We start from the raw sequence: 17,261 nt of genomic DNA, 5'->3' as shown, positions 1-17,261 counted from the left end.
GTCGAATGGAAAGACTTGGGTTGAAAAAACAAATCTTGAATATATTGCATTCAACTTCTACTTTTCTTGTTCTTTTCAACTATCACACAGAAACTTGTCCTTCGGCTTCAACCCGACTTTTAGTATGCCTTCATTTCTTCCAAAAATATTATATACAACATCAATTTCGGTGTTTGGCAACTGTTGTGCATAAGAAATGCACCTAAGACAAGGTTAGACTAGACATTCGACTTGTACCTTATACATTTTAATATATGCACAATTGAGGTGTTCAAGCTGGTAGCCTACAAAAAGTTTGTTACCAAATTGTATCTCGAATCACGCGTGCTATTACCCGTGAAGACAATCGACTGAGCACTTCAGGGAGCACTTTGGAAGAGATGCTCGGCAAAACTGGAAGAAGCTCTTGGATAACCTGGGACACATTCAAACCCTGCACACGTCCCCAAAACCACATAAATGCACCACAAAATAAAAATTAGTATCCTGAAGGAACGTCATATGCGACAAGCTGTTGACAGGTGTTGAGTATAAGGGTTGTAATTAAGCACCTGATTTGATATCCTTGACATGGAACTTCCCGCAGTCAGGAACTCGAGTATTGTTTGGACGTTGTTCAATATAACTCTATCCTCTTCGGTTATTGTTGGTACAAGTCCTGCTGGCTTGAACAGCCCAAAGGTAGGAACCATGCCGAAAACTGGGGTAGGATTCCCCAATCCAAGAATAGCCATTGTACGAACCAATTGTTCCCTCGTAACTGCATCAATGCCTTTCACAATCTGCATTGCAGGTGAAATATAATACTTTATACAGATAGTATGCTTAGTATGCTTTACAAGCATTTTATGCAAACTAAATTCTAATTCAAACCATGCACAGTGCTCATTAGATGTGCATACTACTAAGAGACCGCAGCTATAGACCTCTAGTTTGTCAGAGCATTGGACAAGATAGCTGTTAACTAAAGGAAATACATGCAGTTAGACAGATTAGTGAAATCCCATATGTTTTAGGACAGCAAGACAGAAGCCGAGGGAGTGAAAAGAGAAACACTTCTTATGCGGTACCAGTAAAATTTCACTAAACTATCAGGTGATACATACAATAACAAATTTCAGTCCCTAAGACTTGATTTGTTAACATTCTCCATTGCATATTGTCGCAAAAAGGGAAACAACTCTGCAATCAATGTCAGAAAGTAACACCACCATTTCCACAGTCTAAGGATAGGATAGGATAGTAAGCTAATCAAATAATACTTGTTTGTTTTAAAAGTATCTTCTAGAAGTACCTCATCCAGAAGAAATTCTCTGAAAAAGCTCCCTTTATCAGACAGTAAAAATGCTAAAGCCGTCCTTGTTTGTATTGGTTGGCCATTTGACATAAATCCGGGAAAGGGTGACGCGGTTTGACCTTGCAGAATACCAAGTTCAGCCATTTCACCATTCAGTTCCTCTCCACCTCCACTTTTAGCTGCAGTTATGAAAGTTTCAAAGGCTTGCATCACATCAATAAATCTCTCCGCATCAAACAATCCAGATTTCCCATATATTGTATAACGCAACGCACTCCTTAGCCGTGGGGATTCATCAGTCAGGAGCCTCTAACAATGAAACAAAAAGAACGTAAAATCAGAAAAAGATGGAGCATTTCATTAGCATAAAACAACAAAAGATAAAATGATGGAGCATTTCTCAGGTATCCCTAGAGGTTTTTCATACAATCGCATGGTCCAACGAACACTCATTTATGACATAAACGCAAATTAAAATATGGAAGAGCGAATAATTTTATTACCGACCAAGAGACCATTTACACCACCATTAGCATATTTAATCCATGTGATATCAAAGCTAAATGCCAAAAAAGAATCAGATACATGAGCAATACCTGGGCAATATACGGATAGGCCTCATCCACAATGGCAAAATCAGGATTTCCTACTAAAGCTATGCCTTCCAGGACCCCAATTGCCCTAATTATAAGAGCAAAATAAGGGGGTATCCTAAATGGATAGTCGAATGTGATTTGAGCCAAATCTGATGCCAACTCCTGGAAGTTGATATTTTTTGCTCCTCCACCTTCAAGAGCCTGATCAAAAACCTTGGCCAGAACTGGCAAAATAGGTTCTAGATTAACCCCCTCTGAAATGAATTCAAGCTTGACAAAGTCTTTAACTATGGCAGCATAGTCACGATGGATAAGGTGAGCAATTGCCTCGATCATTCCATACTTCTGATCATCAGTTAATTTAGTGACGAGACCTATTACAACAAAAGTGATATTTAGGAAACATGAATTCTGCTTGATAGCTAGAAGTTAGTAACATTTCTGTACAACGTTTCATTTGGAGTGTTCAAGATAGGCAATGTCAAGGAACCAACAGGATTTCCTTAGAGTTATGCAACTTATGCTCATAGGGCACACAAATGTGTCGGACCTGTACATGTGGAGTGCCATTTCTATATTAAGATAAATACCCCACCAATGACGATGAACTGAAGAAAAAGCATACATAATAGGTGATCACAGTCACAAATTGGAATGAATCCTTTGTTATAGAACGTATGCGCATATTAGGTCAGCACGCTGCATTTTAAGGAGACACAGTTTTACAAGCAATGAGGGAATTTGTGAATCTATCATTCAATTTTTTATTTAGTGGTCCCATGTCTATTTTCCTGCTAGTTCATGACTTCAATTGCAAGATTAATGGACCTCACAGTCAGCATACTTTGACTTTTCTCAAGTCAAAGTTTCGAAATTTATTGTAATAGGATACCTAGTTTAAGGTTAACAGTTGTAGGGTTCGGTCTACTTTGACTTAAGATTGGATCTGAGTTTTATTATAGTAAGATGAAATCATGATAAACCAAAGTAGAAGAAACTCCACTGGATGGAAGAAAACTGATGTGGTATCTTTTACCATAATTTTTTTTTTCTATCTATTGATATGCGACATAGGTATATTCTTTAATCATATATTTCTTTTACTTATAAAAGTTTAAACATAGTTCACAGAAGCACATGAAACCAATTTGCACCAAATAATTTAATACTGTATGCAGGTGATGTTTCAAACCAAATGGAAACATGACCCTTGGGAAAATACTGCAATGAGTAGAATATTACCAAAGTCAAGAATGGCAAGCTTCCCATCTGGAGTACGAATCATATTCCCAGGATGAGGATCAGCATGAAACATTCCAGTATCAAGCAACTGTAGAAGAATGACAATTTAAAAAACTTGGCTAGAAGACGTAAAGGGTGCTAATTATCATTTACATTAATTTAGCCCATCCAAAAAAGAGTAGCATGCAATTGCATTTCCTTGCCCAAAAATTACTCTAAAAAGTGAAAAAGGAAACGCGAGACGTAAAGGGTGCTAATTATCATTTACATTAATTTAGCCCATCCAAAAAAGAGTAGCATGCAATTGCATTTCCTTGCCCAAAAATTACTCTAAAAAGTGAAAAAGGAAACGCGAAGCCACACTGGAGCGGTATTTCTAAACAAATACAACAACAAAACCTTAACTTATGAAAATCATCACTGTGTAAACAGCACGATAAAGCGGACTTTCACATGCCAAATACGTAGAAAAACAATTTTCAAAAGTTAATTGTATGTTAATCAAGCAGGAAAGAATATTGCCAGATCTGCAGGAAGAATGCAACTGTTTCATGACCATGCTTAACTATGAAGTATAAAAGGTCAACCGAAACTGAAAGTCTGTTTATAATTATCTGCCTCCAGAAATACAAAAGCGGCAAATCTAATAATAGTACTTTACCTGCTTCAGGTAACATATGACTCCAACATTAACCAGTTCTCCAACATCACTTTCAGTACTCTGAGATAACTTTTCTCCATCTATCCATCCTGTAGTAAGAACCTTTCTTGAAGTATATTTCTGGTAGGTTTTTGGTATAACTACCTGAAAAACATGAATGCATAATAGTTTACACATTCTTAAGCAGATACTATTACACATAAGAAGAATCACAACTAGATAGGGGAGATAAATTTTGTTTGGAAAAGGTTCTGAAGTGCTATTTATGGAAGCCAGCTCACACATTTGCACATTTTAAGGGATTCTAAAGCCATCTCTTAGCATATAAAGTGAAGATGCAAGTGCAAGAATATACAGAGACTACGATTCCACCCTTCTGTGGAAGAAAGTGCTATTTATTTAGTCAAGACAGTAGCGTATGTCTGTTTGCGTGCATGTATTGAGATGGGGGGAAGAGGGGTGTATAACAAAACGATGTTCGAGCTTATCAGACTCACCTGTGGAAGGTCCTTCCTCATCAATTCAGCAAAGATTGTTCCATTTTCACCCTCATTAACATAATCCAGCTCTTCAAAAAAACGAGCTGCCCATTCATCAACTAATCCAACCACATCTATCGAGATCTGGCAAGATAAGGGAAGGAGGAAATCACACAGCCTTAGAAAGAAAGTTATGAAATCAACAGAAGAAGCAACAACACCATAAGTTGGAGATGTACCTGAGGAAACTTCCTGAGAACCAAACCCAAGTTGCGTATGACAAACAAATCAACAGTCACTGTTTCAAGAACAAAAGGCCGTTGCACTTTAACAGCCACGAGATCTCCATTTTCTTTCAGCCGTCCCTTATATACTTGCCCGAGAGATGCTGCAACAGATATTCCACAAGAAGATAAAATCTATTAGAGCATGGAACTTCAGAAGCTAGATGTTGTAGATATAATCACCAGAAGAAGAAAAAAAAGTGTCTTTATGATTAAATAGTATCATGATTCCTACCAGCAGCAATTGGAGAAGGAGAAAGCTCAGAGTAGATGTTAGGCCATGGCTGACCAAGCTCCTCCTCAATGAGAGCCATAGCTATATCATCTGGAAATGAAGGAACCTTCATGTATCATCAATTGGACATATCAGCTATGAAAAAGATACCATGAACTATATATATGATGACATTGCTAAATGTATCGCATTCACATTCACCTATGCACCGACAGAAACTTTGTGAAAAGTAACAATGCCAACTCCAAATATTAAAATGGTATAAGAAGAAATGCCTTTACCTTATCACAAAGCTTTTGTAGCTCAGTCATTGCAGCAGGTGACAGTATATCAGGTCGAATGCTCAAAGCTTGCCCAAGTTTGATATATGCGGGACCCAAAGAGGTTACAATTTCCCTTAATTCAATGGCTCCAGCAACTTCATTCTGATCAAGAAAATATTGATAAATCAAGGTAAAGATTGAACATTCACAACACAGGCAAACTAAAATTTTACAAAAGGCAAGTAACAGTATCTGAAAGGAGAGCTGCAAGACTCACCTCCTTGACCTTCTTGTTTATAATATCCCACACAAGACGCGAGAGAAAACCCCCAGCAACAGAGAGTAATTGGGTTACACGTGTCAAAACAGCACGTGGCCGTTTTCCCCAATAAGCAGAGATACTATCAGGATCATACACCAAAGGCAAAAACTCACTGCTTTCATCTACCTATAGATGCAAAAAGAAATTACATAGCATAAAAAACCAACATATAGCAATACAACAGCTACACCAAGTTTCCAAAAATAAAGCCTCGGTAATTTATGGCTTCAGTTGGAAAGAGCATTAAGGAACAGAAAAGTGATTACATCCATTGATAGTAAGTGATGACTCAAAAACACCTGCAGTTTTCCACTAAGTATCCAGCTGTTGTATTATTCTTATGACTTTTTTCAGCACCATTTCAAGAGTATGATGTTGTTTAAGTACAACGGGCATCAACACTTACCATTTTCAACCAATTTCATATAAAACACACAGAAAAAGAAATAAATAAATAAATAAAATTGAGAATAATAATACCTCAACAAGGCGAAGCTCAACGTCATCCTGAGCGAACTGTGAGTCGCTTAGATTTTGTCCCCGAAGACCTCTCATGAGTATTGCCAAGTCTTCATTTTCTTCCATCTGTGCCCTCACTCTCTTGATTTCAGTTGAAACATCTCCAATTCTCTGCCAATTTCCAAAATCAATCATCTATCAGTAAGGAATTAAACAAACTTTAGAATTAAATCCAGAGTTTTCATTTTCTTTTCCACTTTCTCATCAACCAAACAGACATTTGAATGACTGAATATCACCGACCAACTCGATCAAGAAACGAAAGAGAAAATTACAACAAAGCAAAGACAAGATTTGACCGCTGATTAATACCGTGGAAACTCCAACTCCATTGATAGGTTTGGAGCCGTTGACGGAGTTTGGAGGCGGAGATTTGGGCAGCGAGCCGTTGGAAACCCTGTTGAGAGATTTCGATGGCGGAGTGCGTGAGGAGCCATTGGAGGAGCCTGGCGACCCGGAGCCAGTGGGTTTGGGGTCGGTGGCAACCGCTAAAATACGGTGAAGTCGTTTGGGAATGCGAATTCTAGTGTTTGTGTTTGGAAATGAATGTTGGGAGGTGGAGATGCCGATTCCGCTGCAGACCAGCTGTGGCGCTGCGCCCATCGGGCGGAGCCGATTTGAGACGCTTTCTTTTTCTTTCTTTCTTTCTTTCTTTCTTGAGAGAGAGAGAGAGTGCGCGTGTCTGTGTCAGTGTGTGTGGAAGCAGAGCAGAAAAGAAAGAAGGGGACTCAGAAAATGTGGGTTGGCAGATTAAAATATTGAGAGGCGTTGGAAGGACCTACTCATTACTGGCCGTTGGAGGAAGACGTGGCAGGATGCCAAGCCAAGGGAAGCTATTTTTTAACTTTTATTGCTTGCTTGGTTGGCAAACCTTTCCTTTCCATTCATTTCCACTTCGACCATAAGCCTAAGAGATTGCCTGGATTATCGTTTGATGGAATCTATCGCCGACCGGACAACCATGAAAACTTGGTTTCAATTCGAGTTGGCCGGATTTGCAGGTTACCAATGAATTAGAGTTTTAAAAACTTTGTGTCCTGCCAAACTCTCATTTTATCTAGTATAAAAATATCGATGTACTAAAAAAATTAAAAAATTAAAAAAATAAAAAACAAACCTTATGACCTTGATTTTCGGGGACTAAAAAATTGAAGACTATGCAACTAAAACTTGGAAAAGAAATAGGGATACTGGATTTGGAGCGAGTTGAACATGAGGCTAGAGCAGCATCTTACAAAACTTTACAAAGAAAAGCTAAAACAAAGAAAAACGAGAGAGATTGTGGGAAAAAAATAAAATCTGAGAAACGGAAAAAGACAGATTTTTACGATCCAATAAAAATATGAATTGATTCTAACATTAGTGAGTTTGGGCAGGTCAGTTTTCCACGAGTTAAGTGTTTTAACACCGCTCACTGAATATTTATAGGCAGCTAGGTGGGTGGATTATAACTCGTAATACAATAAATTATAAGAAAAACTAATGAAAAATGTTTAAAAATTATAAGTTTTAACGATAAAAACAAAATAAAGGTAAAGTGAATAGTACTATAATTGATTTTTTAATATAAAAATATAATTTTTTATTAAAATAAACAGTATCGAGAATTTTTTATTAAAATTCCCTGCTTTATAAGATCAAAACCGACCCAACATGTCCTGTCATCGGTCGATACCGTGGATTTGGCGGTTTGTTGAGCTAAATGACAAATCAAGTTCAAGTGTGTAAATTGTAAGAAATAATAATGACATGAAAATTATTTTGCGAGTGGCATTCGTTTTATTGTCGCAAGTGAAAGTTTCATTTTATTTGGTAAATCTTTTTTGTTTTAGGACACACTAGAAAATATGTCCGCACGATGGTGCGGGATTTGAATGCATCACGTTGAATTGTATAAATAAGACACATTTTACCTGAATAAATTCAATATAATCATGAATAAAGAGAATGATAGATGAGTAAATGGGATCGGTAAGATATGCAGCTTTGTTTTTATATACATTCAACTTAATTGACATGAAAAGACATTGTACAATTAACAGGACGAAACTGAACATTTTGGTTCCCTAATAAACAGAAGTAACATTTAGCACACACAAATCTTGCCCCTGCAGTCAATGTGGCAAAATATATATCCTATAGGTTAGGCACATGTTTGAGCAGTTGACAAAAAACATACAAATTGTTTCGTTCTTATTCTAGCATCTAAGTTTTCAAGCACAAACGTGCAAAGTAAAAAACATGCAGGACGCCTGTTTCCATAAGAATCTAAGATATAATTGACTTGCAATTCCATTATAATCTCTCACACACACACACACACACACACACACAAAAAAAAAAAAATAAAATAAAATAAAAAAAAGAGAAGAAGATCAAATTTTGATTGAAACATCAAACAAAACAATCTCATCCGTTACAGATTGGACCAATAAATAAAGAATCTATGGATATGATTTTCAATCAAACTATAAAAAAGAGCTTTATAACAGCGCAATCAACATCATTTGAACTCAACTAAAAAGAAACTGATAGCATGTTATAAATTCCATAGGTAATTTGATTTTGCAGATTAAAAAGAGTCGAAGAATATTGAAAATTACTAAACCCCATCACAACAAATCCATACCCATACCTCCCTTACCCGTTCCCTTCAACCCTTGCAGAACATGCTCCCATCTCTCTCACCCTGCTCCCATCTCTCTGTCTGTGCAAATCGCAGAAAACAAATCCTAAACCAAATCCCTGAAATCCCTCGCCTAAATCCTCCCACATCTCTCTTGGACACCCCCGATCTCTGACTCTGCAAACCCTAAACCAAATCTCCTAATCCTATCTTGAACCCCCCTCATCTCTCGGCCAATCACACAAACAAAAACCCAAACCTAATCATTCAAATCCCACCAAAACCTAATCCTTGAAATCCTACCCAAACCTAATCCTGAAACCCCTTGTCTCTCAGACACCCAACACCTCTCTCCCTCAGATAGCCCTAAACGAAGAGCCTCGTAGCATCGAATCAGCCTGCAACACCCACGGGCGAGATTGAGACTACCTTTCATATTTTCATTTTAATGTACCAACAAGGAAACTATAGTATATTCCAAAATTTGTAGTTTACAGAGAAATATAAATATTGTTTTCAAGGAATTAATATGATTGCAAATGTAATAGCTTCATACATTACTTAGTGAGGTAGGATAAATGATGGAAGATGCCCTGAAATTTGAGGTCCATGTCCATAGCATTGATCCATATATGGATATGTTGCACAGATCTACAATTCAAGTTCCGAACAAAGTATCAATTTATCAGCAATTGTGACATTCATTATTCCTAAAAATGTTGTGGATTCACAAATAAACAAATAAAGTAATCGGAAAAGAAACGCTTACCACATGCTGGTTGAATCCGAACTCAAAATGACCATGATATTTTCCCGACGATCATCACTAAGAGATTGCTGCCTGGGACTTCTGTCCATCCCCTGAAAACAATGTCATTAAGTTATTTATTGGATAAATGTGTGTGTACCCAAGAACTACACTGAAACAACCACAAAGATTCAAACTTCCACAGTAAATATGATCTGCAACTAATAAAAAAATAATCGACTGGAAATCAGATATATACCCAAATGAATTTGAACCCACCAAGCAAAACTTAAAAACACACGGGTTCAGATAAATTTTTGGTTATTGTTTCTCTTTCAAGCAACCTTACATCAGTAAAGGAAGCCAGAGATTTAACCTTTTACCTTTTACCTTGGGTCTGAGATCCTCAGGTCATGCACTCTCCAAATGGTTCCAGAAAACAAAAAGCACTGTTTCCTGGAAAAGCACCAATATTCAGACATTTGCACAACTAATGGTGCACTAATTGAGTTCCCAACCTTATATGCACCAATCCAAATAAACATATTTTACCAGAATAAATCCAACAAAATCACAAATCAACATAGGCATCTCTTAAGAATTTAAATAACCAAGATTTGGACGAACCGAATGTAAGCATTTGTGCATAGATGTGAAACTATTTACATAAAACATGTGAAGGACAATCAGTTTAGAGTTTCAAAATATAAAATATTAAAATTTCCATAAACGATAAGTATTGGGAAACAAAGTTGGCATCTCACCTTCCACAATAGGTCGACAAATCCTTTGATTACGCTTTAGCTTCTTGTTTACCAGAAAACACAAATTCATTGTTCAGAATATCATAATTTCATGAAATGGTTCACCTTTGAATCAAGAAGAGCACCTCTGTTTTATGTATGGTACTGATAATCAACTTATAATATTGGATCTCAATTTATTTCAAACTTTTATGCATTTTTTACTAGGGGTGTGATATCCACACACCCCATTTTACTTCTCACACCTTTTTAATTTTCGACCGTCGGATCAGATGAATTGAAGAAGATCAACGGATAAAAATTATCAAGGGGTGTGTGAGGTAAAATGGGGTGTGTGGATAGCACAACCCTTTTACTATTCTAGGATCCATTTAGGCAATCTCTTAGACCATTAGTTTGTTCCCTTTGACTAAAATAAAAAACAGCACATCCGCTTGCTGCTTAGTGACTTGATAAGTCAGTCACAAAAATAACATGTAGAATGCAAATATGGATCAGGAAAAAAAACAGCTATAGAATTGATTATACAGAGGAAGAATACGTACTTATTGTGAGGTTATCCCAGATATCCACTATGACCCAGTATACATAGCAAGTAAAAACTACAGCAGCAAAGATCTCACGTATATAAATCTTACATAAACTTTGTTTTTGCACAGTGTCTTCTCCCTTCAATGACTGTTTGTTTCTTATCCAGAAAAATAAAATGAGCAGGTTAATGATACTCACGTGTAAAATGCTAATCCTACAGTCTAAAGTTAACTGAGTTTTTTAGTGTAAAATCCCTAATTTCACTGCATTTCGATTGATCACAGTTTGTGACTTGTTAAACTTGATAAATCCTTAGACATTTTGGGAACTTGACAGCTTAAATTTTCTTTAGTCACAGATGTGCTCATAAAAGCAAATTACAGCAACCCAATATATACTAAAAACTTGGAGAAGGGACTCAATTAGTCAACGAACAGGTGTCTCACCTTTCATGTTAAAGACCAAACAGAGAAAACCAAGCTGAACTCTTCAAAATTCGTTGGCACACATGCATCATCAGCTCAATTGAATGTATAATGCATACTTAGATACAACCATTCAAAAAATTGTTATAGATTGACATAAGCCTCCAAACTTCAAAAAAATTGAAACCTTAAAAAAGCAAAGCCTTTTTTCCTTCATATTTGTATTGTTTCGATTAGCTTATCTCTCTATCACTTGATTCATTATTTCTAAAGGAAGTTCTAATCACTACCAAAAGAGCTTAATAACAGTTGATTATCTCTAAAAAAAAGAGGGAAAACATGAAATACTAACTGTACTGAAATCCCAAATGCGTAACACATGGTTCTAATCTAAACCCTAATTCTAAAATTTAGAATTCGGCACAAAAATGAAAATTGGAATGATTAGCATGGAAATGAAGGAGGAGAAGTGTGAGGGAATCTACACATGAGGGCTTCAGATCCGAGTCCGGAGCTGGAAGCGGTGGAGGTTGCGAACTTAAGAGTATGGAAAAGGCGGGAAGGATTTCCTCTGCTGCCTCATGGCCTTTCCCGTCGCTGGATCTGCTCTGGTTCCTTGCAAAAACAACGAAAATTAAATAAGAAACTCACCAGAAACTCAGAAAACCTCGTCGAAAAAACTGGACAGCAACTTACCTCGGATTCACCTTTAACCCGTAACAAATCTTTTCACATTATTCTCTATTGCCACTCGTACTTCACTCAGTACTAATCGATATAGCTGAAAGTCTGAATCATGAAGAACGAGAAGTTGAAGTATATCAAATGATAAAGTTGTCAACAATGAAGAATGGGACATTGACCATGGAGACACTGCAAGAAGCAAAAGTGAGCAAATTAAATAAATACCAGCATCGACCTTTAGAAAAAAGTAAGAGCAGCAACTATAAATGAAGAATGTGCAATCAACATTAAAAGTGCATTATAGGAACATAGATCTCATAACTAGAAGACACTTTCTCACCAAACAATGGAAAATAATCGGAGATGCAATTCAATAAAAAAAAGAAGTTAGCACTTGCTTATTGCCTTCCAAAGAAGCTAATGGGTCTATCTGGTTGAAGTTTTTAGCATTGCCAATAAAAACAACAAAACTCACATCAAATTTCAAATTAATCAACTCAATAGCATGCGCACCTTAACCGCTAGATGACGAAACATTGGTTACTCAAACAAATCGCAAAGATCACAAACACAAATCATGAATTAGAGTTTGAATACGCATCTCCCGATTTGAAACCCTAACGTAATTCCCCAATTGTCGAAATTATTCGAAAAAGAAAGAAAATTTCCAAAACATTAAACCCAAAATCCCGAGATTTATAGCCAAAAAAGAAAGAAAATTTCCAAAAAATAAACCCTAAAAACCAAAAACCCACAAATATGCCCTCTTGAGGAATCATCCAAGAATCAAATCGGAGAAATCGCACAGAAGAGATTGAAGATTGTCACATACCGACTTGGAAGATGCAACCTTTGGGGTTCTAGCTGCTAGGGTTGAGATGTTAAACCTTCTACTAAGAAAATGACATTGGACAGCGTAGGATACATACTGCTCCCCCAGACAGACCTGCATGAAGTTTTATCCACATCAAATGCGAAAAGAAGGATGGTCAGTATATGTGTTTTAGTAATCAATCTATATTTGAAGCAATGAAAAAATAGCATAGGACATGAGCTATCATAAATTAAAATTATCAACAATCTCTTCTATCTTGCCCAAATAATATGTATCTAATAACTTTAGAATACGTATTCCGATTACGAAACATAGCGAAACTACAGACCAAAATAAATACATTGAAATATGCAAATATGCAGCAAATCCCTCAAGCAATTTTAAGAAAAAAAATGCCTCTTAAATCAGCCACCAAATTCAAATTAACAATTGTCTCCATAAAAGAAGTAAAATGGATAAAAAGATACCTGGTTTTGTTCAAAACAATACAAATTCCACAGCATTTTGTTCAAAACAGTTCAAAATCCACAACCCCTGGAGCAATTGGGGCTGTAATCAGATGGCTGCAACCAAACGAAGAGCTTCAATCAATTAAAGTCAACAAAATATCAATAATTAATCTAAAAAACAAAAAAACAAAAAAAAATCAAATAAATGAACACCAGGGGACTGAGGAATGCTACTAAACATCAGTAAGAATAGAAACGAATAATTAAATGCTTGAGCTTCAATGAAAGCATTTTACCCTTGCAATTTTCCAAGATAGTGGAGAGGCAAGATGCTCATGTATCAGTGAGGGGATTTTCAAAGATATTGAGCCCTTCCAATCGAGCAAATAGCAAAGGGCATTCGCAAATCTGAAGATTGAAACACAGAAAATGGTTGTGGACTGATAGTGAGTACAAAAAGGCCTTACCATTGTCCTGCTAATAGCAAATTTAAATATATAGTTCCTGACTGAAATAATCATCACTGCATATAATAAACCTACAAAAATCCATGATCCAATAGACTTCGCATGATGAGTATTGTTGCTAAATTTCAATAAGATAAAGACACAATCGGGAAGAAAGACCAAAAAATAACAGAATACTCAGTAGAAAAAGGCAAAGGCTTGAATTTTATATTAATCTACTTGGAAACTTTCTTCTTAACCAAACAGAAGATCAAGAAGTTAATGAAGCAAAGCACCTGAAACGCCTGACTGGTTTCTGGAAAACGGTGGAGAAAAGTAGAGGAACTACGTTTTTAGATGATCGGAAAAAACGATGAAACAAAATGGAAGATACTGGAAGGGTCTTCCTTACCAACGACGATGAAATCCGATTGCCATTTCAAGCTCCCTCAATCACGACCTATAGGAAAATATCAAACCCAAACAGTCCACTGAAATCCGAATTCAATATAATCAAACACAAACAAAATACCAAAATTATAAATAAAATAAAAAAACTAAACTAAACTATAAGTTAAAACTTTCAATTGAATATCCCCAGAATTTAAATTACTTACCAGTAACAGATTTCTCTGAGTAATCAACTTCTCGATTATGGTCATCGAACACAACATTCTCCAAAACTGCCAAACACATGCAACCATATTTGATAAGAATTTGAAATATCACTCCAATCATGACACAGAACATAAACATTTCGCGCTGACTGTCATTTTTAAAGTAGAATGTTTAATTATATCATGATGTTAAGTACCAGTCCCAAATATGATAGCATTCCAAATATCTGGTTCCTTGTCCCTTGACAAATCAATACACTTGGCATAGCAACCACCTTCAATGTTTGATACACCATTGTTGCTCCAGCAGTGATCATCATCTCCAATTAGATACCGATTATGATCCGTAGACAGAGTCGTCTTTCCAATGCTTGCAACAAACATCCCAGGATCAGTTACACAAACACGAAAGAAGCTGAAACACAAAAGATTGATGTATCCATCGCCAATTGATCATTGCACACATAAAATTATCAAGATTTATACCTCTGCGTCGATATTGAATTTTATAAACTGGACAAATGGAACCCGATTTCATCGACTTCACAGTGCAAGTGCTGTAAAAAATAAGCAAACACTACCAATATGATCAAGCACATTCCAAGTATTAATACATTCAAATAAAACCTAACATTCACATGCGAATAACAATGAAGGTAGAGATTACTTGCAGAAGAGATGATTGCAATTGAGTGAATCCGTAGAACTCAGTGGACTCAAACTGCAAAACAGATGGGGAAAATCAAACCCATTAACAGAGTGAAGAGAGATTTTAAATCTTTAAACGAATTCTAGACAAAATCATGTAAAGGGTCTGTTTTGGCTACCGAGAAACTTAGTATACATTTGAATATTATTACATTTTAATACAAAAAATTTAGCTTTATTCAGATGGGAGAGATCAAAGGTTGCATCATTCAGCTTCACACATGGCCAGAACACAATTTCAAAAACTAAGTCATCTCAAAGTCACATTCTTTATCAAACTCCCACTCCGGAATTGAACAAAGGTTGATAAGGGGCAAAAAGAAATACAAAGTACGAAATATAATCAATATCATCAGTCAAAACTTGCTGCAAAGGGTGAGGGGTCAACCATCTGATTTTTGCCCCTCAACCTCGGCCTGCATGGACAAACAACGGAATAATTCATACCCAAATAACCCAATAACATAAAATGCACAGTAGAAGATTTGATAAGCAGTGTACAGTACATAACCAAACCTGATAATATATGCCTTTAACAGATACAAAGACTTTACGCAATTTATGAGTCTGAGATATGTAAGCTTGCCATTCATGACTCAACCTGGTACGAAAGCATCAACAATATTAAGGGAACATTCCATAAAATGATTAACTCCTAGAAGTAACTAAGCATCATTTCATACTTCAGAACTCCTTTTATTTAGAAAAATTCAAACATCTACCTTCGACAGTTATGAATGCGTTTGACATCAATTCTGTCCTCAATAGCAGGTAATGCCGCAAAAAGGTGAACCATGGTGAGGCAGTCGTCTATATCTCTGAGTCAATCAATGAATTTTGGATATCTGCAGTTCCAAACATACCAAACAACTGTCAGAAGCTCTACATACAATAACAGACACGCAACTAACTTTTTAACGGTAAGAAAAACCCAACAAACCTCTGCAAAATAATTCTATCTAATCTGTAAGTGGGTCTTCTCTCTTTCAGGAGAGCAGCCGGTTCCTTGTTCTTCTTCTCATCGGCTTTCTTTACTTTTCTTTCGTATGCTCTTATCTCTCTCAACCGCTCGAGTAGCGGTTCATGCTGAATGAAAGAAACATCTTTCAAGTGATAATAGGTATGGTGATTTCCTTTCACCTTTTTCTTCGGCTCCCGAGGGAACACACCCTTTAGAATACACAATTTCCTATAATTTCCAACAGCATGCACATGTATTAAGCAATCATACAATAATTTAACCGATAAATCCGAATAATGCACAAACCCTAAACCCTAGATAAACATAAATTACGTAAATCATGTGAAAATACAGAAATTACAACTTGAATACCAGAGACAGACCTGAAGGAAGACTGACTTGAAGTTGCTTGACAGCTTGTGACCTGGTGACGTACCTCGCGGCATTTCCCTCCTCTTCTTTCCCTGCAAATTCGAGGGACAATCAATGGGAAGTGTGAAAAAATGGTGAAATTAAATATTGGAAATTGTTCTTTTAATACTAATGTATATAGGAGAGCTCATCGGAGACGGAGGATGTGACCTAGAACTTACCGCAAGCCTGTAATGCTTATGCTTCACCAGGGCCTCAATTTGCAGATAGAGGCTCGACCCGATTGAAACCTCTTTCCCCCTTGAAATCTGGAATCCCCACCCAAAACACCACGCACGGGCCTTCCTGACGCAAACGGTGGAGTAAGACGACATAGGCGAAAGTAGGGATCGGCGAGGGATATAAGGGAAATTACAGAGTGAGAAAATATTTCTTGGGATTTTAATTGTGTCATTTGAGTAACTAAAAGAGGACTACAACAGTTAAATATAGTGAAAGAATAATTAAGGTTAAGCTGATTGTATGATTAAAGAAATCTCATACCTTCCATAAAAAATCAAAGCGAAAACCAGAGACGTGTGAGGATAGGAAGAGATTGATAACTTACCGGACGTTGGGGGTAGCCCAAGTTGACCGAAATCGACGAAACCTTGCTCGACCTCTCTCTCTCTCTCTCTCTCTCTCTCTCTCTCTGTCCACATGAGAAAACAACATCACCCAAAAGGTCAGAGATTTCCAAAACCAAAAGGAAATTAAGAGAGAAACGGAGGAGGAGAGAGAGAGAGAGAGATCGGAGTACCGTTAGTTAAAGCATGGACGGCGTCGGTTCTCCGACCACTGCAATCCCTGAAGATCTCTTCTGCCGTTCGCGGACTTGAGCCCACCTCCCTACTCCTTCCCTTCATCTCACCGAAGCTCTCGAGTTACAGAAATGAAGGCCAGTATTAGGAAGAAGGCTAAAAGCACCTGAGTGGCAATCTTGTAAATAAACTGAAATGTTGTCCAAAACACTGTTCATTTGTACAGTGCAATTCCCCCTCCTCCTTTAGACTAGGTCTATAAATGCCATGCCATCTTTTGAATTCAGAGGTTATAAAACCTAGATACAGCCGATCCGAACGTTGTCGCCGGAGCGGTCCACTGCACAGTCGTCTGGAAAGAGAGAGAAACTACACATGGATGATTTTTCAACAACTA

At 36.9% G+C, this 17,261-nt stretch overlaps 1 protein-coding gene, 1 long non-coding RNA gene and 1 pseudogene across 4 annotated transcripts; all 3 read right to left on the bottom strand.

Moving 5' to 3' along the window:
• Positions 1–102: 102 nt before the first annotated feature.
• On the bottom strand, positions 103–6,569 carry LOC103965053 (uncharacterized protein sll0005). 3 transcript variants are annotated; one of them, XM_048579547.1, is made up of 13 exons: positions 6,211–6,569; positions 5,860–6,033; positions 5,335–5,505; positions 5,076–5,219; positions 4,795–4,900; positions 4,515–4,663; positions 4,294–4,419; positions 3,797–3,940; positions 3,136–3,223; positions 1,894–2,267; positions 1,295–1,606; positions 552–782; positions 103–433 (listed from the first exon to the last, which is right to left on the bottom strand). In XM_048579547.1, the coding sequence occupies exons 1-13, from the start codon at positions 6,499–6,501 to the stop codon at positions 299–301; spliced, it is 2,445 nt and encodes an 814-aa protein (XP_048435504.1). In that variant the 5' UTR covers positions 6,502–6,569; the 3' UTR covers positions 103–298. The 3 variants fall into 3 exon arrangements, with proteins under 3 accessions (XP_048435504.1, XP_009376341.2, XP_048435505.1); XM_009378066.3 differs by having other exon boundaries at positions 5,860–6,009; XM_048579548.1 differs by having other exon boundaries at positions 5,860–6,009; positions 6,198–6,338.
• Positions 6,570–8,975: 2,406 nt separating this feature from the next.
• LOC125475169 lies at positions 8,976–10,575 on the bottom strand. Its single transcript, XR_007256525.1, has 4 exons — positions 10,037–10,575; positions 9,656–9,728; positions 9,294–9,385; positions 8,976–9,175 (listed from the first exon to the last, which is right to left on the bottom strand). It is a non-coding gene; the product is annotated as an uncharacterized LOC125475169 (long non-coding RNA).
• A 4,582-nt stretch (positions 10,576–15,157) lies between these two features.
• On the bottom strand, positions 15,158–16,969 carry LOC103965051 (annotated as a pseudogene).
• Positions 16,970–17,261: the final 292 nt, after the last annotated feature.

The sequence above is a fragment of a genome, unplaced genomic scaffold (genome assembly GCF_019419815.1).
Source record: "Pyrus x bretschneideri cultivar Hongxiangsu unplaced genomic scaffold, Pyrus_bretschneideri_v1 Contig14, whole genome shotgun sequence".
NCBI classification, from domain to species: domain Eukaryota; kingdom Viridiplantae; phylum Streptophyta; class Magnoliopsida; order Rosales; family Rosaceae; genus Pyrus; species Pyrus x bretschneideri.
This window is presented reverse-complemented; position numbering and strand designations above follow the sequence as displayed.